General features: G+C 34.5%; 2 gene segments (V, D, J or C); both read left to right on the plus strand.

Annotated features, from left to right (window-relative positions):
- Positions 1–22,291, plus strand: part of LOC127952942 (Ig mu chain C region membrane-bound form-like) — a 371,759-nt gene that overhangs the window by 339,312 nt on the left and 10,156 nt on the right. The window contains 1 exon segment of the C gene segment in view: positions 11,498–11,507. Coding sequence covers positions 11,498–11,507 — 10 coding nt within the window.
- LOC127952940 (Ig mu chain C region membrane-bound form-like) overlaps positions 1–22,291 on the plus strand; it is a 210,593-nt gene that overhangs the window by 177,104 nt on the left and 11,198 nt on the right.

Raw genomic sequence — 22,291 nt, forward strand, 5'->3', positions numbered from 1 at the left:
TCATTTTATCAGTAAAATACATAAAATACATATTATTTTTCTTTGAAAGATTTCTATAAATGATTTAAATCATACTTGTTTCTACAATAATTATTTAAAAGTGATCCTATAGCTCCATCTGGTGGCCATTATTGGTACTAAGAATTGCAAGCTTGATTTATATGTTATGATAGTTTTAATTTTATGCTGGCTCTTGAAAATGATAAAGCTATGAAACTTACTGTGCTTCCTTCAAATGATGACTTCTACTTATATAAATAATTATGAAGAGTTGGAATTAAAAATTTTAAAGATATAGTAAAATAACTATTGTATTATTTTATGTTCAATTAATAAATCGCTATGGCCACACCATTTAAGGTATCCTAAACCCATTCGAAATTTAACATCTTCAGTATATGACTTCATGTAAAAACAGTTTGGTGTGAACTACTTGTGTCTTCTTGGAGGAGAATGAATTCATTTACAGGCTGAGTTTATCATAAATCCACAATAACATTTCTGAGTTCTGTATCAATCTGTGTTGTTGTTTGTTTATTTTTATTGTTTTATTTTTCATAGGAAGATAACTGACCCTTTACTCTCCTTTTTAATAAATGAGCTATTTATAGCTGTATTTATAAACTGCTTACTACTGACTATTAATATTGGGACAAGGCTTTATAAAGCATGAACTGACTATTTACTAATGAGTGCAGTTATTATAAAGTGTTATCAATGCATTTGCTAATGTTAACAAATTAGACATTATTTTACAGTGTTATCAAATCCCTTAAATGATTTGTAAGTGTTTTGTAATGATTTATTGACCTACAAGCATTTGTGAAAGTTCTGCTTGCATTACAGCTTAGTCTTGATCTGTGAGCTGAACAGATTTACTGTTACATCCATGAGATTATGTAAATTCAAATAAATATCATGTCACAGGATGTCAGAAGTCAGTATCAAATTAATTTGAAATTATTATTTGCAGCACAAATAAGGTTTTTTAGGATTTTTAAAAATCCCTAAAACTGTCAGAAAAGGATAAGGCCCAAGATTTCTATGTGAGTGGCTAAATTTATTTGTTAAATTTATATTCATAGTTAAGCCTATGGCAATCATTCTAAACAGCTTGAATAAAACCTGTTAATATTTATTATAGACCACTGTAACTGTGTATAATCTAACAAACAAGTTTATTATGAAAATAAAAGTGTGTACACCAGATAAATTGGACGATAAAGAAATTGCTAACAATAGTATAATAGAGCATGTTTTAGGTTTTTAGGCGTTTAGATGCAGAAATGGACAAATCAAATGTAATATAAAATTAATTGATTTAATTAAATATAGATTAAGTCTTGTTAGAGCAAAATAATAAATAAATACGTACACACATTAAAAAAAAAGCAGCCAAGATGAATGAGTTTAATTTTTTATATAGATTAAAATTGAAGACAGAAGCAGCTGGTATATGCGGTCACTTAACATTAAAATCCAGTAGATCCACTTCAGATTTATTTCTCAACAGTTTATGTTCACGTGGCTGTTTTCGTTTATATTAGCCAAGCTATTATGTATTTTGAAATAATCTTGTCCGTGATGTGTTCGTTTTTACGACGAAAGGCAGAATCCTGCAGCTCGAGAGATATATGTTATTCTGCCAGTCGCGCTTTCAAATAGTCTTGCACACTTAAACGGGTCACAAACACCTGCATTTAGCTCGTGTTGTGTTATAATGGGTGTATTGTGTGCATTTATGGCAATAATTTATTTTAAAAAGCTCTTAAACAAGAATAAATTCGTTTGTTTTGAACTTGTGACACTGTGCGCGCTGATCGGAGGCAGTGATTTCAGATAGGCAGCCACAAATATTTCATTTTCACACAAACAGTTCAAAAACATCTGAATTTAGCTCTTGGTGTGTTCTAATTGGTTGATTGTGTGATATCGCTGTAATAATTTATTTTTAAAAGCTTTAAAACAGGAATAAATTCGTTTTCTCTGAGCTCTTTACTCCAGACGCTCGTGATCACAGCGGTGATTCATCTCTCCTATTTCTCACGTATCTCTGGCCAGAAATAATTTATCCATGAGCCCTGAACCGGTAATAATCAGATATGTTGGTTTAGCTTGTCAGTGTGAATTAAATCTAAGTATTTATTTGTATTTTTAACCGATTTAAAAGTGAAAGTAAAAGTTCGGGAATTGAACCTGTAGGGGCGCAATTTCTCTCAGACAATGGAAGTCTGAAGCACATACACTCAAACAGAGGGACAGAGTGAGATGAGATGTCTGACAGTTTTTTAATTTTCTGTTATCCATACAGTGTTGTAAAGTCGTTAAACTATGCATATTTCCTCAGAATGACTTTTTCATCTGTATGAAAAAATTCTTTGACGTGTTTGGAAGCTGCAATTTAAAAATACAATAATGATTCCCTTTGTAAGGTCATTTAAAAAAATCACCACGGCAAAACCATTCAAGCTATCCAAAATCCATTCACAATTTAAGTTCCTATCAGAAATACTGATGTGTGTTCAGAGTTTTGTGAAATTCTAAGTATGTTATTTGCCTCAAAATCACCTGAGAAGTATTCCAGTTTGACATGTTGCCACGCCAACAATTTTTTAGATATCAATATCCCCCTTGCAGATTTATATCGGCTGTGTTTTAACATTATTCTGATGAAGTTTGAAGCAAATCGAGTAATAATAAGATGCTGAATTCAAATCATTTTGAAAATGACACACTTCCTTCTGCCAGTTGGTGGCGCTATAACTTTGACTCCTAATAGTCACATATATGCGATCGACATCATACAACGAATAATCTGATGAAGTTTGATTAAAATCAGGAAATGTATGTGGACGGTATTAGACACTTCCTGTTTCTCATTTCTCGCCATAATTTCAACGCCTCGCCACGAGCAAACCGTTCGAGATATCAAAAATCCCCTGGCAATTTTTCATCCCCAGTGTCTTGAGATCATGTTGACCGAGTTTGGCGGCAATCGAGAAAAAAACCTATGACAAGTATTTCAAATTCCAGAGCATGCGCTTTTTACATAACTCTAAATAGCTGACTTCCTGATGGGCGGAGCCTATGACATGCAATACGAAAGTTGTTTGGCACGATGAGATCTATATGTGTACTGAGTTTCATATGAATATGTGCAAGTATGTGTGAGCTATACATCAACATTTCTGACTGTGTTCCAGGGGGCGCCGTAGAGCCCCTGTGCCACGCCCGGGTCCCAGCCTCTGCAGGCTCCTAAAGGCCACAGATTCCAAAGTGTGCGCAAATTTTCAAGAGTTTTTGAGTATGTTAAGGACCCCAAAAGCCCCCACAACTTTGACGAAAAATTTTAATACTAAACCCTAAATAGCCAACTTCCTGTTGGGCGGAGCCTATGATATGCAATACAAAAGTTGTTTGGATTGATGAGATTTATATGTGTACCGAGTTTCATACGTCTACGAGCAAGAATGTATGATATATGGCCCTCCATATTCCAGGGGGCGCTGTAGAGCCCCTGTGCCACGCCCGTGTATCAGTCTCTGCCCGGCCCTAATGGCCGCAGGTTCCAATCTGTGTGCCAATTTTCAAGACTTTTTAAGCACGTTAAGGGCCCCAAAAGCCCCCGAGACGTTGGAAAAAAAAAATAATAATAATAATAATAATAAAATATAGCTGCAAGCAGCGATGGCGGGCTCAAGCCACCAATGCCATCACCACCCCGGTGGCATCAGGTAAACTGTGCCCAGCGGGCACATGCATTCACAATATCCCTCTGGCAGTGAGGTTTTAAAGGATAGAGGGGAGCGTAGAGGGGAGCGTGCATTTGCAGTGGCTGGGCCACGACTCTGGAATACCCTGCCTTTAGAGATCAGACTGGCCCCTTCCTTGTCTATTTTTAAATCTTTGCTAAAAACTTTTTTATTTTCCTTAGTGTACTGACTACTGTGTTATGCTACATTTTGAAATGGGTGGTTTTAAATTTTTTGTCTGGTCTATTTTTATGTATGTGTAATATTCTTGCTCTTATGTTAAAGCACTTTGGTCAGCCAGGAGGCTGTTGTAAATGCGCTATACAAATAAATTGAACTTGAACTAGAACTTGAACTTGATATGGCAGTTAAAGGGTTAATCCGAATCATCTAGACTTTAAAATCACATTCACAGAACAATATATATATATATATATATATATATATATATAACTTTAGTAACACTTTACAATAAGATTTCATTTATAAACATTATGTTAACATGAACAATATTTATATAGCATTCATTCATGTCAGTTAATATTCCAAACTTAAACATTAAAACATTGTTTTATTGTGATTTTTTTCCAAGCACATTTTACCAATTCCAAACCATATCAATCTTAATAACTACCATTATTTTTTATTTAATCATTTATGAGTGCTATACAATAGTCCAGGAAAGCTGGAAGAGAAAAACAGGTCAAGAAGAACTGACAAAAGAATTGCAAAAGAATTAGGAATTAATGTGAAGATTAATTTTTAGTCAATTCTGCAAGACAGACTTTCAGGAAAGGAGGTGCAATAAAAATGAGCTCCTAAATCTTAATCCCAGATTCTGGAAGATATATTCCTCAAACCATCGAACAAGAGAAGGTGGTGCTGGTCCTTCACGAGTCACTCTAATCTGTTCATTAAGCCTATATATAAAGTCTTAATATATAGTATTTCACAATACTTCATGGTATTCTAATTAAATAATTTTTTGGAATCTTAGATCTCTCAGAACCTGACACATTGTAATTCTGAGACTCCAGGAAAGTGGCAGTTCTGTAAAATGTTGGCGCTGGAGACTAAATGCTCACTGATAGTTTCACACCTAATTCACTTAAAACACACACAAACACACACACACAGTGACAGAGGGACAGAGTGACATCAGATGTATGTTTTTTAATTTTCTGTCATCCATATAATGTTGTATATTCATGAAACTATGCATATTTCCTCAGAATGACTTGTCTTCTATGTGTACATTTTTTTGAAGTGTTTAGAAGCTGCACTTTTTTTTACTGGTTCCTTTTTTACTATTATTTCAAAAAATCACCACGACAAAACCATTCAAGCTATCCAAAATTCATTCACACCTGTTCTGTAAGATTAATTCTTTAAACAGTGGTAAAAGAGGATGTGGTGCTGAACCTTCAAGAGTCACTTAAAACGTATCTGTCCATAAAGCCTATTAAGAATTATTCTTAATATACAGTTCACAATACTTCAGCTTGTTATTCTAATTAAGTGAGGGTCATTTTATCAGTAAAATTCCTAAAATACATATTATTTTATTTGAAAGATTTCTATAAATTATTTAAATCATACTCGTTTCTCCAATAATTATTTAAAAGTAATCCTATAGCTCCCTCTGGTGGCCATTATAGGTACTAAGAATTGCAAGCTTGATTTATAAGTTATGATAGTTTTAATTTTATGCTGGCTCTTGAAAATGATAAAGCTATGAAACTTACTGTGCTTCCTTCAAATGAGGACTTCTACTTATATAAAAAATTATGAAGAGTTAGAATGAAAAATGTTAAAGATATAGTAAAATAACTATTGTATTTTTTATGTTACTTTAATAAATCTCTATGGCAACACCATTTAAGCTATCCTAAACCCATTCACAATTTAACATCTCAGTATATTGGCATCATGTTGAAAAAGGAGTATGGAGTAGTATGAGGAGGAGTATGAATTCATTTACAGGCTGATTTTATCATAAATCCACAATAAAATTTATTTTTCTGTTCTGTATCAATCTGTGTTGTTGTTTGTTTATTTTTATCTTTTATTTTTCATAGGAAGATAACTGACCCTTTACTCTCCTTTTTAATAAATGTGCTTATAAACCAAGGACAAGCTATTTATAGCTGTATTTATAAACTGCTTACTACTGACTATTAATATTGGGACAAGGCTTTATAAAGCATGAACTGACTATTTACTAATGAGTGCAGTTATTATAAAGTGTTATCAATGAATTTGCTAATGTTAACAAATTAGACATTATTTTACAGTGTTATCAAATTCTTAAATGACTCATAAGCATTTGTGAAAGTTCTGCTTGCATTACAGCTTAGTATTGATCTGTGAGCTGAACAGATTTACTGTTACATCTATGAGATTATGTAAATTCAAATAAATATAATGTCACAGGATGTCATAGGTCAGTATCAAATGAGTTTGAAATTATTATTTGCAGCACAAATAAGTTTTTTTTTAGGATTTTTAAAAATCCCTAAAACTGACAGAAAAAGGATAAGGCCTAAGCTATTTCTATGTGAGTGGCTAAATTTATTTTTGTTTTCATAATTGTAATACACAAACTATGAAATTATACAAAATGTATAAAAAGGTAAATAAATAAATACGCACACATTAAAAAAGCAGCCAAGTCGAATGAGTTTCCTTTTTTATATAGATTAAAATTGAAGACAGAAGCAAGTGGTAAATGTGGTCACTTTAATATTCAAATCCAGTAGATCCAGTTTATGTTCACGTGGCTGTTTTCGTTTATATTCGCCAAGCTATTATGTGTTTTGAAATAATCTTGTCCGTTATGTGTTCGTTCGTACGACGAAAGCCAGAATCCTGCAGCTCGAGAGATATGTTATTCTGCCAGTCGCGCTTTCAAATAGTCTTGCACACTTAAACAGGTCACAAACACCTGCATTTAGCTCTTGTAGTGTTACAATGGGTTTATTGTGTGCATTTGTGGTAATATTTTATTTAAAAAAGCTCTTAAACAAGAATAAATTCGTTTGTTTTGAGCTGGACACTGTACGCGCTGATCGGAGGCGTGATTTCAGATAGGCAGCCACAAATATTTCATTTTCACACAAACAGTTCAAAAACATCTGAATTTAGCTCTTGGTGTGTTCTAATTGGTTGATTGTGTGATATCGCTGTAATAATTTATTTTTAAAAGCTTTAAAACAGGAATAAATTCGTTTTCTCTGAGCTCTTTACTCCAGACGCTCGTGGTCACAGCGGTGATTCATCTCTCCTATTTCTCACGTATCTCTGGCCAGAAATAATTTATCCATGAGCCCTGAACCGGTAATAATCAGATATGTTGGTTTAGCTTGTCAGTGTGAATTAAATCTAAGTATTTGTTTGTATTTTAACCGATTTAAAAGTGAAAGTAAAAGTTCGGGAATTGAACCTGTAGGGGCGCAATTTCTCTCAGACAATGGAAGTCTGAAGCACACATACTCAAACAGAGGGACAAAGTGAGATGAGATGTCTGAGAGTTTTTTAATTTTCTGTTATCCATACAGTGTTGTAAAGTCTTGAAACTATGCATATTTCCTCAGAATGACTTTTTCATCTGTATGAAAAAATTCTTTGACGTGTTTGGAAGCTGCAATTTAAAAATACAATAATGATTCCCTTTGTAAGGTCATTTAAAAAAATCACCACGGCAAAACCATTCAAGCTATCCAAAATCCATTCACAATTTAAGTTCCTATCAGAAATACTGATGTGTGTTCAGAGTTTTGTGAAATTCTAAGTATGGTATTTGCCTCAAAATCACCTGAGAAGTATTCCAGTTTGACATGTTGCCACGCCAACAATTTTTTAGATATCAATATCCCCCTTGCAGATTTATATCGGCTGTGTTTTAACATTATTCTGATGAAGTTTGAAGCAAATCGAGTAATAATAAGATGCTGAATTCAAATCATTTTGAAAATGACACACTTCCTTCTACCAGTTGGTGGCGCTATAACTTTGACTCCTAATAGTCACATATATGCGATCGACATCATACAACGAATAATCTGATGAAGTTTGATTAAAATCAGGAAATGTATGTGGACGGTATTAGACACTTCCTGTTTCTCATTTCTCGCCATAATTTCAACGCCTCGCCACGAGCAAACCGTTCGAGATATCAAAAATCCCCTGGCAATTTTTCATCCCCAGTGTCTTGAGATCATGTTGACCAAGTTTGGCGGCAATCGAGAAAAAAACCTATGACAAGTGTTTCAAATTCCAGAGCATGCGCTTTTTACATAACTCTAAATAGCTGACTTCCTTTTGGGTGGAGCCTATGACATGCAATACGAAAGTTGTTCGGCACGATGAGATCTATATGTGTACTGAGTTTCATATGAATATGTGCAAGTATGTGTGAGCTATACATCAACATTTCTGACTGTGTTCCAGGGGGCGCCGTAGAGCCCCTGTGCCACGCCCGGGTCCCAGCCTCTGCAGGCTCCTAAAGGCCACAGATTCCAAAGTGTGCGCAAATTTTCAAGAGTTTTTGAGTATGTTAAGGACCCCAAAAGCCCCCACAACTTTGACGAAAAATTTGAATACTAAACCCTAAATAGCCAACTTCCTGTTGGGCGGAGCCTATGATATGCAATACAAAAGTTGTTTGGATTGATGAGATTTATATGTGTACCGAGTTTCATTCGTCTACGAGCAAGAATGTATGATATATGGCCCTCCATATTCCAGGGGGCGCTGTAGAGCCCCTGTGCCACGCCCGTGTATCAGTCTCTGCCCGGCCCTAATGGCCGCAGGTTCCAATCTGTGTGCCAATTTTCAAGACTTTTTAAGCACGTTAAGGGCCCCAAAAGCCCCCGAGACGTTGGAAAAAAATAATAATAATAATAATAATAATAATAATAATAATAAAAAATAATCCTAAGGAAAACAATAGGCCTCTCGCCCTTTGGGCTTGAGCCCTAAAAATAATCCTAAGGAAAACAATAGGCCTCTCGCCCTTTGGGCTTGAGCCCTAATAATAATAATAATAACAAATAATCCTAAGGAAAACAATAGGGCTCTCGCCCTCCAGGCTTGAGCCCTAATAATAACAAATAATCCTAAGGAAAACAATAGGGCTCTCGCCCTCCAGGCTTGAGCCCTAATAAGAAGAATAATCCTTAGGGGAACAATAGGGCCCTGCGCCCATTGGCTCGGGCCCTAATAATAATAATAATAAACAAAGCAGATACAAGAGGGTCCTCGCACCTCGGTGCTCGGGCCCTAATAATAATCAGTGAAATAAAAATTTTGTCACATGAATCTCTGGGTTCTTCCAGATGCTGGCTTTTACAAGTGAGATCTTCCAGGAACCAATTTAATGTTAACAGAGCTTACAGTAACCCTTTTTTAAAATGTGAGTTCCTCCAGGAACCTCCAGAGCACCTTGAGGTCTCCGTGTAATGAAAGGGTGACTCCAGAACCTCAGAACTGGGAACAAAGTAGGATCCCATGAGTTCCTACACAAACTGCAAAGACTATAATGGGTTCATATTATTCCCTCCAGTAACCATATTATGAGAAAAAAGAGCTTTGAGGAACTTAAAATACATTTTAAGGTTCCTGTAGTACTCAAAAGGATACCTGAGGCACCTTTAGTTTTTACAGTGTGGAGTGGCCACAGTGAAACATTTCACTTCAAAAACCCCAATTAAATATGGATACTTTTGTTGGATTTTTGCTCAGTCGAATGATGGACCCTGGTTGCACATAATTAGTTTGGGTTCACAGTATGCATTCACATAGTTTAAGCAGATATATTTTAAATATTGCATGCTTAAGCTATCTTTGACATTGGGAGTATCAGTTAGTGTTAAGAGAATTGTTGTCAAACATACAACATACCAGAAACTTATCACTGCAAAAATAATTAAATCCAAAATTCTATATATATATATTTTTTTTTTTTTTTAAGTAAACCCACATTTTTTTTTTTACTTGCTATTTCAGGCATATTACTAAATAACGGCATAGAGAAGTCATTATGAAAATGTTGCAATCACTGATCCTAAAGTCAGATAAATGTGTGTGCTCTGAAGCAAGGTCTTCGTTTTTTTTATGGACTGTCTGTCTGTGTATTACGGGTCTAGCTGGGGCACAGTATTTCAACTCATTACAAAAAGCTCAGACGCATCTGTAAATTAATGATCACAATAGTACATCTATATTGTGCAACATAAATAAATTATCTTCATAATTTTTCACCTGAAGACTTCATACAGTAAAATATTTAAAATATGCAGATTAAATTCTGTCTAACACTTTATAATAACTTTCATTAATAAAACGTTACTAAACGCTAAAGACTAATTAATTGAATATAAAATTAAATTATAATGATCCTGCACATTTTAAAATCAGCAAATGATTTTAACAGATGGTATACATAGATTAAAAGCTTTTGTTAATGCACACACTTTTTCTGTTATTGAGGTGTGTTATGGTTAAAGTTAAACTTTTCATTAAAATATCTATATGTTAATCATTTGGAAATGTTTAATGTGTTCATTAGTTAACAAGCACATTATCTCATAATTCTAGATATGTGAATATACATATTAAGTAATGATTAGTTAACATAATATTTGTTAATTATTTATTAATGAAATGTATTATAAAGTGTTACCAAGTTTTTAGATCTTATACACAAACAAAGAGAAAAAGAAGGGTTTTATAATAGATATTAAATTAATGTGCAACAATGTTAAATGAAACAATGAAAAGTTACAAACACTGACATTTTTGTTGTTGTTAATTTAATCAGTTGAATTCTGGCCACTGGTTCTGCACACTTTGTTTCCTTTCTTATTCATATAATTTCAATATAACTATTTTGTGTTAATAAGATGTAATTTCAGTAAAGCACAGAGTATAAGTAATTGCAAAATAATTCAGCCATGTTAACGTTTATGTTTGATACATGTTTAGATTGTGTTGTTTTTCTACTCCAGCACATCCTAAAGCTTTCAATGGGGTTAAGATCAAGACTCTGTGTTGACCAGTTCATGTATGAAAATGATTTCTTGTGCTCCCTGAATCACTCTTTCATTGTTTGAGTTTGATGAATCATGTCATCCTGGAAAATGTGCATGGGTACGTCTTCCAACATGATTGTCTGAGAAATAAAAAGCTAAACACTGTATCAAGACAACTGTTGTCAACAACATACCAGAAACATATTGCTGCAAAAACAATTAAATCCTAAAATCTTAAGTATTTGCTTTAAATCCAAATGGACACTTTTTTTGGCCACTTAATGTATTTAAAAAAATGTCTTGCAATGTGATCACACCATTTTAAATTTTGATGACCATGCTGAATTTTTTTTAAAACTTTGCGCAATGTAATTATGTTCTCATCTCAAACAGGAATGTATGCAAGTTGAGCGTTAAGTGTTTTGTTTTAGTTTTTCAATAGGGCAGCTTTTTTCAGTCAGATTAAAGTACTAAAACCAAATTCTTAAAGCTGTCCTCAACAAACATTTATAGTGCAGAATATTATTTATGGTTTATAATATTTTCTGTATGTATCATATACTTATTTATTTGTTTCTTTGTTTTTCTTTGGCACTGAATAATCAGCATGAAAATCTAGTGATCCTAAAGTTACTGATCCTAAAGTCAGATAAATGTGTGTGCTCTGATAACAGGGTCTTTGTTTTTGTTATGGACTGTCTGTCTGTGTATTACGGGTCTAGCTGGGGCACATTATTTCAACCCATTACAAAAAGCTCAGAAGCATCTGTAAATTAATGATCACAATAGTGCATCTATAATGTGCAATAGATTTTCTCTGTCATAATTTTTCACCTTGAGACTTAATACAGTAAAATAATCAAAAAAGAGCAGAATAAAATCTTTATTTATTACATGACCATATACACTACACTAAACTATTACATAAATTGCCCTCATCTTCAGCCATTATTTTACATGCAGTTTTATATCTTAAAAAACTGCATGCACACACACACACACACACACACACACACACACACACACACACACACACACAAACACACATTATAATAGACTTTATAATAAATGTTAAATGGCAATAATATACAGTACAACAATGTTAAGTGGAGAAACCTGATATGAAGATTCACCTTTTTGTACTGAGACAACATTGTGAAATTTTCTGCATGTTGTGAATACTATTACATTTATTGTGCACTGTAAAAAAATTGTGCTGTTAAATAACAGTAATTTACTGGCAGCAGGTGTGCCAGTAAAGTACTGTTAATTTACAGCTCTTAACCATTAATTTACCACTCTTATTTTTTTACAGTATTTTACCGTAAATTTTACCATGGAAATTAACTCCACTCCCACTGCTTCAAACAGTTCGAGTTTAAAAGCTAGCATTCCTATGAACTTATTTCATTTGAGTCCACTGAGAAGGAATACTTCTTAATATAAAAATGCAAACACTTAATGTGTAGTAGGAAAAAAGAAACTAAATGCATGACTTTTACTCAAATCACTGCAGCTCATTGTCAGCTAAAGCACACATGTATGTGCTGAAGAACTTAACACAGAGCTCACCACTGTATCAGCAACTCCACATTTACTGTCTTTACATACTGTAAAGCAGCAGAAGATCAGTGTTTGTGGCTCATCATTGACTGAAGCACAGGCTCTACTCTCCAACACAATGGTGAACCACAAAACTACATTAAACTAACAGATCTCTCTTGTGCAAACACACATTAATACAGTCGAGTATTACATACATTTTTTTTCCTATGGATGTTCACAAATAATTTAATTAAATTAACTTTTTTTTTTTTTTCATTTGGTAAATCTGACATTTACATTTTTTTTCTTGACTTAACGGCAACAAACTGTAGAAAAACAGTTATTTATTGGCAGCAGGGGTGCCAGTAAATAACTGTTTTTCGACAGTTTGTTTCCTGTAAATTAATTACTGTTTATTACTGTTTAATTATGTTTCATGCTGTTTTTTCTTCATCTTAAATCTTTAACCGTTTAAACTCCACAACAAAATCCTGTTTTAAATGAACACTTATAATGTGTGCATACTACAGAGTGTTTGAGTAGATCTGAATTAGTGAAGTTAATGAGATAATTCTGTGATTAATTGAAGATTAAGCATTAGTTATGAACACCTGCTATTAACAAACAGAATCACGGAAGGAAAGAGAAACACAAGATCTACAACTGGCTTCAGCCACAGCCTTAGATGAAATCAATTGAAATAAAATAATTCATCAAATCTCTCAAGATCTGATAAAACAACTCCTAAAACAGCTTCACCAGATTCAAATTACTGAACAGACTGACTTTATTTCTGTCAGATGTCTACAGAAGATCTTATTGATAGTTAAATAGGTTTAGGTGTTTTTTTCAGTACCATGATGGAGATCAGTGTTTACTTTAGTTTGGCTCTTGAAAGTGACTTTTCAACAGCTAAGTTTTTTTTGTATTTGTTTTTTACATGCTGTATAACAATGCATCTTTGGAATTTGTTGTAGCAAAAAAAAAGTCAACAGACGAAAGAAATCTGGTATTGTTGTTTATAGATTGACAAGAACAAACACTCTCTTATTTCTGATCTGATCCAATCCCGTGTCCCTTCTCTTATTGAATATTGGTACTACAGCATAATAAGAAATTTTGAGCCTTAAGTTATGAAAGACTGTTAAGAAAATTTCACTGATAAAAAAAAAACCTTTGCTGAAATTTACACAGAAACATCAATAATCAGCGTATGAATCACAACAATGGTGACAATCAACAAAATAAATAAACAGATAAGTTCTGAACATCAAAAAAAACATGCTACTAAAACTTAAGACAAAAGCAAAATTATAAGCACAAGAATTCAAGAAAATAAGTGAACATTTCAGGGGCATAATTTATTCATGTCGCAATGCATGATGGGAGTCATGGATGAGTTTTATACTGTGCTGGTTCCCAACATGCATCATTGACCTTTTGATTGTCACCATTGTTGAGATTCATATGCTGATTGTTGATTGCTCTCTTTGAGTGTTGCGGATACTGCTGCCCAAAATATTTAAACTCAAACTGTTGTTTAATCCATATGTTTTGGTTATCACATTACTGTTCAATCTTATAAAATTGAAGGAACAAAAAAATGTGTAATTCACTCACATATTTCAACACCAAATTATTATTTGATTACTATAGCAACACTTTAAGTTAGTCTAGATAATGCCTGACAGAAACAGCCATAATCACTTGACCTTATTGACCAATATAATATTGCTGTAACAGATGTACTATAGATACAAATATAGCAATAAAACCAAATTTAAAGTAAAAAAGTCGAGGATCAGGAGGCCAACTAAAGCAAACACTGATCTCCACATTGGTGACATCAAACGAAACCGTAACAATATCATCTAAATCTCTGTAATTCTCAATAAGATCTTTTGAACTCTGATCTCTGATCTGATAGAAATAAAGTCAGTCTGGTTAGTAATAAGTGAAGCTGGTAAAGGTGTTTGTTGATTGTTTAAATCTTCAGTTGATTTCATCTGTGGCTGAAGTCAGTTGTAGTTCTTGTGTTTGTCTTGTTTCTCTTCAGTGATTCTACTCGTTAACAGCAGCTGTTGATTAGTGTCTGAATTCACTCATTACAGTAGTTTTCATTCTCTCTGTCAGGTGGACTATATTAGTAAACTCATGTAGGGAATAGTGAATGAGGGTGTAGGGCAGCGCCGCCGCTCCCAACACGCGCATCACGCACTGTGCATAGGGCACCAAGTGCTGAGGGGCACCAAAAATAGCCTAATTAATTTTTTTTTTTTTAAATGCCGGAATTATTTCATTAGCCTATAGAAATATTAAGCACATTTTAGCCATGTATATATAACAAGGGGGATCAAGAAAGATATTTAATAATTGCTGGGACATCAGTGTGGTCGGAGCGCGTCTTCTCTACAGCTGGACAAATAGTGAATAAAAAACGCTCTTCTCTGGACCCCGAAAATTTTGATCGACTTTTTTTCTGTCCAATTAATTTGTAATGGCCCTAGTTTTTTGCGCATTTCATTATGCCTGCCTAGTGCCGCCTAGCCTAAGTGTCGGTTACGTTCAATAAAAAAAAAAAAAAAACACATGGCCTGTTCTCAAGTCCATTTGAAGTTTCTTTTTTTTAAACCGTTGTTTGAAATGGATTAAATCATTATTTAAAATAATCTTGGAGATTTTTTAATTGCCTAAATCATAAATGCATCCGGGTTGAAGCCTGCAGTGATGTTTTTCTTTTGTTATGGCAGCCGTCCCCTCTGCATATATATTTTTGTTATTCTGCACGAAACTTCATGTCAATAAATAAGAAATATTGCTGACTTGAGTGTTGCAGCTGTCTCTTTATGTTCGTCCGTTATTTGACGTTGAAAAAAGGAAACGTCTTTTTTTTGACATGGAAAATCGTTTTTACAATCGATTCAATGGACACTTATGTCTTAAAAATTGAAAATGATTTTTTTCACAAAAGTGACAGCCCTAGTACTTATTGATGATTATTTAATTTAGTTTATTCAAAGTGACATTGAATTTGCAAAAAAAAAAAAAAAAGTCTGGATTATTTTTTGCTATTCTGTTGACTGTTTACAAAGTCAGCAAAGCTGTGAAGATTTTACTTTCTCTTTTTAGTGTTCTTAAGTTTTATACTGCGATGCTGCTATTGTTTGTTATTGGTATTGAGTTATGTTTGATAATAAAAAGTTAAACTGGCAAAAACAAACGTTTTTTTTTTCTTTCTTGGGGTCAGGGTGGTGGGCATCATAAAGGAATTATGCTTAGGGCACCAAAATGGCTAGCAACGGCACTGGTGTAGGGTGTGATTTGAAACACAGCCGCTAAATGTCGACTTTGAACGTTGTTAATTTACGATATATAGCAGCAGGCTACCTTCTCGAAAATGATTCATATTACCCAGGATGCACTGTTTTAATGAAAAACAGTATGTTTACTGGCGAAACTTTTAGCAGTGTGTGTATTTTAATGCATTTTTTCCACATCATCTTTCCTGTCAAACAACAGATTCACTCAAAACCTAATCATTGAAGTTTATTCTCAATTACACTATTAGAAACATCACACACAGACAGAAACTTGAGTAGTTTCAATAAATTGGTGAAAATATTCTTTAGAAGAACCTGCAGCAGAAGGAAATTGTGCTGCTGTGTGAAAAGCACAAGGAGTTTTTGAGGAAGCATGTATCAGTGTGCATGGGGGTGGCCACAGTGAAACATTTCACTTCATAAACCCCAGTAAAACATGGATACTTTTGTTGTTGTTGATTTAATCTTAACTTAATTCTGGCCACTGGTTCCACATTATTTGCTTGGGTGCACAGCTTCCTTTCTCTTTGATATAGTTTAAAGGTTGCACTTTATTTTACAGTACGTGTACTAACGTGTACTTATAGTGTACTTACAGTGTATTTATCTAAGAAAGTTCTGGTAATACAAGGTAACTATGAGGTAGGGTTAGGTTTAGGGGTAGGTTCAGGGTTAGTACCTAGTTATTACATAGTTATTGTAACTACTATAATAAGTACATAGTATGTACATGAGGAAGAGGACTGTAAAATAAAGTGCTACCAGTTTAAATATAAGTATTTTGTGCAAAATCTTTTAATAAATTTTAATAAATAAAGAGTATTTTTAAGTTATCCCAAAATAATTCAGTCATGTTAACTGTCATTTTGCATTATTGACACACTGTTTTTCTTTGTTTAAAACACTATATAAATAAAGGTGAATAGACTTGACTTAACGTCTATGTTTGATACATGTAGATAGATGTAGATGTGTTATTTTTCTACTCCAGCACATCCTAAAGCTTTCAGTGGGTTGAAGGTCAGGACTGTGGTGACTAATTCATGAATGAAAATAATTTTTCATGCTCCCTGAGTCACTCTTTCACAGTTTGAGTCGGATGAATCTTATCTTTGTCATCCTGGAATATGTAGACGTATACATCTTCCATCATGGTTGTCTGAGAAATAAAAAAACTACAGTTTTCATACAGTAAAATAATCAAAAAGAGACTGTTAAATTCTGTATTTATTACATGCCCATTTAGACTACACTAAAGCGTGACAAACACTGCCATCATATGTAAATATTTTGGAGTTTTTATATCTTATACAAAGAAGTAAAATTAGGGCTTAATAATATTTATTCAATGACAATAATGCACAACAATGATAAGGACAGTTGTTAACCGAGAAGATGCGCCAATAAACGCTGAAAACGAAGTGGATTTGCGCATCTTCTCAGTTAACAACAGCTCTGTGTAGTAACAGCTGCTCTATGTGAAATCACGCACCTGATGGAATTAACCGCTGATTAGGGAACCGGCTTTACTGACGAGATGCGCATTAACGATCGGCAGATCGTGATCGGAGCACCCCTAGATCGGATAGATGCTTCCAACCAAAAGCACAGTGTTTCCTGGTGATACAGTCAGATCAAACCTCTGAGCTCTTGGTTGAAACTGTTAAAATAACCCTATGCTTAGATCCTCTCTGACATTTGGTGTTTAACAATAACCTTGATATTTTATACATTTTGCATCAAACATTTAAGAATTACTTGGTATAAAACACTCTGCAAGCATATTTGGACTTGAACTTGAAATTTAATCATGCACCATTGTAACAAGGAGGCTGAAGTAGTATTAGAATCCAGTTGTAAAAGTTTATTAGGGAAAGATCTTAGAGACAGAGTCGTTAAACCAGGCAGAGAGTCAGTACTGTAATGGCAGTCTGATCTTTCAACATACACAAGGGGTACCCAAAAGGCAGAGACGAGTAAGCAGGCGAATGGGTCAAACACAAACATCAGTCCAAACAGGCAGTAAATCCAACGGGGCAATCCAAGAATCAAGAATTTGCTAACAGGCATAATCATACACAAACAGGCAGTCAGAATAATCAATGGGAAAACGCTTGGTAAGGCAGGTAAACTGGCAATACTTCGCAATGTGTGAACGCTGACTCATATTAAATAGTGGCAAACAGGAAATGACAGTAGAAGCAGAGGGATCGTGAACAGTCAGTATTCAGGTGAGGGCTCCCTCTGCTTGTGTGGTGTTGCCACCATAAACACTCAAATTAATTGTTTTTTGTTTTTTTTTTCACAAAATTATGAGTTATACAGCTTTTAGAAGTAAAATCAATATATAATTTAATAACTATCAAAAACTGCAAACTGATATTCCAAGAATTCCCTGAATGACACTAAAAATGTTGGACCCTTTTTATATTAAGTGGCCTTAACTACTATGTACTTACATTTTAATTAATAATTTAGTACAATGTACATATTGTGTACATACATGTTTTTACATTGCACTTGTTTAAAAAAAAACTATGTAATTACATCTGTATTTAATTTATGTAATTACATTTATAATTACACTGTTGACCCATACTTTACACCTTAACCCACCCTTAAACTTACCCATACCTCCAACCCTCTCCCTAACCTTACCCCATCCCACCTCAATAGCAGCAAAAGTGTTTTACAATACAATATGAACACAATAAGTACATTGTACTTATTTTTATGTAAGTACATAGTAGTTAAGGCCACCTAATATAAAGTGGGACCAAAATGTTTAAAGTATTTTGTTCCTTAGAAGTTTTTGTTATCTTAAAATCTTAAAATTATCATTTTAATCTCATGTTGACAGTTTAACAGATAACATATATAACTAAACAGAAAAGTCACTTCAGAACTAACAAAGGATTGTTGGTCTGCTTCACTCAAGTGAACAGCTTATTGTGTTATATTATGAGAGAGATGAACTGAGTGATTGACACCTGCATCTTATACAAAGTTCATTCTTCAGCTCAGTCTAATATTCACAATAAAACATTAGTTTAAATGTCCACTGAAGAAAGAGTTATCTTTGTTGTAAGATCCTTTCTGCTTCTAAGATGATTTGCATCCTATGCTGAAAGTAAAAAAAATTCCTTGTTTCTTTTAAATTAAAAAAAATAATAATGGATCAGAAGTAACAGCTGGTTGTATGTACAGTCATGCCCACAAATATTGGCACCCTTGGCAAATATGATCAAATAAGGTTGTGAAAATTCATCTGCATTGTTAATCCTTTTAAAATTTTATTTGAAAAATTCACAAAAATGTATCCTTTCATTGGATAATAAGAATTTAAAATGGGGGGAAATATCATTATGAAATAAATGTTTTTCTTTAATACACATTGGCCACAATTAAGGACACCCTTTTATTGAATTATTTTTTAAACCTCCATTTGCCAGTTTAACAGCTCAAAACTGTCTCCTATATTGCCTGATGAGGTTAGAGAACACCTGACAAGAGATCAGAGACCATTCCTTCATCCAGAATCACTCCAGACCCTTCAGATTCCCAGCTTCTCCTCTTCAGTTCACTGCTCTCATTTTGTGTAGGGTTCAGGTCAGAGGACTGGAATGGCTATAGCAGAAGCTTGGTTTTGAGCTCAGTGACCCATTTCGGTGTTGTTTTTGAGGTTTGTGTTCGGATTATTGTACGGTTGAATGATCCAAACATGGCCCATTACAAGATTTCTAACAGAGTCAGTCACTTTTTGATTTTTTTATCTGTTGGTATTTAATAGAATCCATAATGCCATGTGTCTAAACAAGATGTCCAGGACCTCCAGCAGAAATATAGGCCCACAACATGAAAATTACAGCTGTATATTTCAATTTACACATGGGGTACTTTTTATCCCTGTTTTCACCAAACCCATCTTGAGTGTTTACTGATAAAAAGCTCATTTTTAGTTTCATCTGATCATAGAAGCCAGTCCCATTTGAAGTTCCAGTCGTGTCTGATAACTGAATATGCTTTAGTTTGTTTTTGGATGAGTGTTACGCCTGCCTGTTTGCCCCCTGCTGGCTCTGCTACACAGTGCAGACGTTAGTTGGGCAACAGGTGTATTCAATCCCCAATCAGTATTAGTATAAAGATCAGTGCACCTCCAAGTGAACTCCCTCTCTCATTTCTCCCATTCTTTTATTTAATACATATTTTGCTCATATATATATCATTTTCTCATTGTTATTGTTAGTGTCAGATATTGTTTGTTTATTTAATAACCACACGCGCGTGTTGTTTTTCCCCTAGACGTCAGTTTATTTTGTTTGTTTAATTGTTTGACAATAAATTTGGTTTATTGTTAAAGCATTTGTTGTTGGCCTCCTTTATGTTGCGGTTTGGGAGCCAGCCGTAACATAAAAATGGGAGTCTCGTCCGGATTTTGAACATTTGTTTCTGAGGGACTCTTTTTTTTAGTCTCTTCAGGATTTCTTGTGAGAATTGGCTTTCACTCCGGTTAGACAGTGTGTTTCAGCTGGGTTGCGCGTGAGCGGCCCTTCCATCGGAACACTATTTGTTGTTTTGTTGATTTTGTTTTGCATTTTATTTTGGAGTTTTCGGAAGGAAATCCTGGGTGGGGGTACGCTTCTCGCGCAGCTGATCTCATTTGGAGAACGGTTGTTACGAGGTTCAGCGTTTCAAGTCGCCTCGAGCCCGGCAGTCCTTTGAAGACTAGCTAGGTTAGTTAGTTTCAACAGGCAGGCATATCGGAGATGTAAAAGCCAATGGAAATCCTGGTGAGTACATTTTTCTCCCTTGGTTTTGCTTAATTTGATTATAAAGAGAGCGTGTTTTCGCGTACGTGTGGTTATGTTCATTTTGCCATTTTATATAGGAAGTGGATGTTTGTGTAGACTAGTTAAATACAATTTGATTTGTTTACATGAAAATCTTGGGGACAATAGCAGCTGATGTGATTCGTAAATAAGTTTGAAACAGCTGTTGTGGCCTAGTGAGTAAGACCGATTGTTGTTTACTGTGAGTAAATTAGCACTGCATTGAGTGGTTATGCAGGGTTTTACACATTCCTATTACAAATGTGCATTGATTTGTCCTCTTTATAACACTGAAATGGTTGCAGTAACTTTAAGGTCTGTGTGATTAAGTTGAATGGTAGAAACAGGATTTTTTTTTTCTTGTTTAATTATTCACTTGATCTTTTATAGTGTTTCTAGTGTTATAGTGGATTGAGCTAGGTTGTTTTCTGACACTTTTCGTTGGGAGGTTTTGTTAGAATTATTTGGGCTATTGTAGTCAATTTATTGACAATCTTCATTGTGTTAATCGTATGCTTGTTCAAAATGACGTCCACTGAGGAATTGAATGTAGAACTTTCTGATAAATTTCTAGATAGGTGCACCAAAGAACAACTTTTAGAAATCGCAGAGAGTCATGCACTCATTTTGAATAGTAATGATAAGAAACGCAAGGAGGATTTGTTGAGGGCTGTTAAAAGCCAGTTGATAGCCAAAGGAATTCTGGATGTAGGAGAATATCCACTTATGGAGAGAGATGTCATGTTCACAGAGAAACAAACACAGTTTGAAACTGAGAGACTATCGTTAGAAGGTACTCAAGCATTAAAAGATAGGGAATGGGAAAACCGGATTCAGTTAAAAAAATTAGAGCTTGAACAGGAGCGTGAACGTACACAATTGGAGCTGAAAAAGTTAGAGTATGCACGTGAGAGTGAACGTGAACATAGGCAGTATGAGATGAAGAAGTTAGAACTTGAATTGGAAGTTAGGAAAGTTGAAGCTTCTAAATCTGTTCAGTTTGTGCACTCTTCTTTTGATGTTGGTCGAAACATTAAGATGGTTCCTCCATTCTGTGAACGTGATGTTGACAAGTATTTTGCCCATTTTGAAAGAGTTGCTTCTTCTCTAAAATGGCCAGAAGAAGTCTGGACTTTGCTTCTGCAGTGTGTTCTGACGGGGAAAGCTCAAGAAGTGTTTTCTTCTCTTTCTGAAGAAAAGAGTGTAGATTTTCAACAAGTAAAAACAGCCATTTTGAGAGCGTATGAGTTAGTACCAGAGGCTTATCGCCAACGTTTTCGTAGCTATAAGAAACTTGAGAAACAAACGTATGTTGAATTCGCTCGCGAAAAAGATATTGCGTTTACCAGGTGGTGTCAGTCTCGGAAAGTGGAAACCTTGAACCAGTTGAGGGAGTTAATTCTTGTGGAAGAATTTAAAAACTGTGTACCAGTGTCTGTGTCTACTTATCTGAATGAACAGAAGGCCCTTACATTAGCTAATGCAGCTGTGTTGGCTGATGAATTTGTTCTTACTCACAGAGTTTCTTTTCCTGATAGAGTTTCAAGCGATCAGAGTAGAAAGTCATTTCAGAATCGGTGGACACCTCCAGTGAGTACATCAAACACTGTGTCAAGGGTGCCCCCTGTGAGTCAGAATTTTTCATCAGATAAGAAAGGTACGGTGATCTGTTTTTACTGTCACAAAGTTGGGCATAAAATCTCTGAATGTAACTCGTTAAAGAAATCTGCTAAGCCAGTTGGATTGGTTGGAATTGAACCACTGGAGAGTCATGCTTATCAACAGAACTCTGAGATTAGGAAGGGGATCTCAAC

Source organism: Carassius gibelio, chromosome B3 (genome assembly GCF_023724105.1).
Source record: "Carassius gibelio isolate Cgi1373 ecotype wild population from Czech Republic chromosome B3, carGib1.2-hapl.c, whole genome shotgun sequence".
In the NCBI taxonomy this organism is placed as follows: domain Eukaryota; kingdom Metazoa; phylum Chordata; class Actinopteri; order Cypriniformes; family Cyprinidae; genus Carassius; species Carassius gibelio.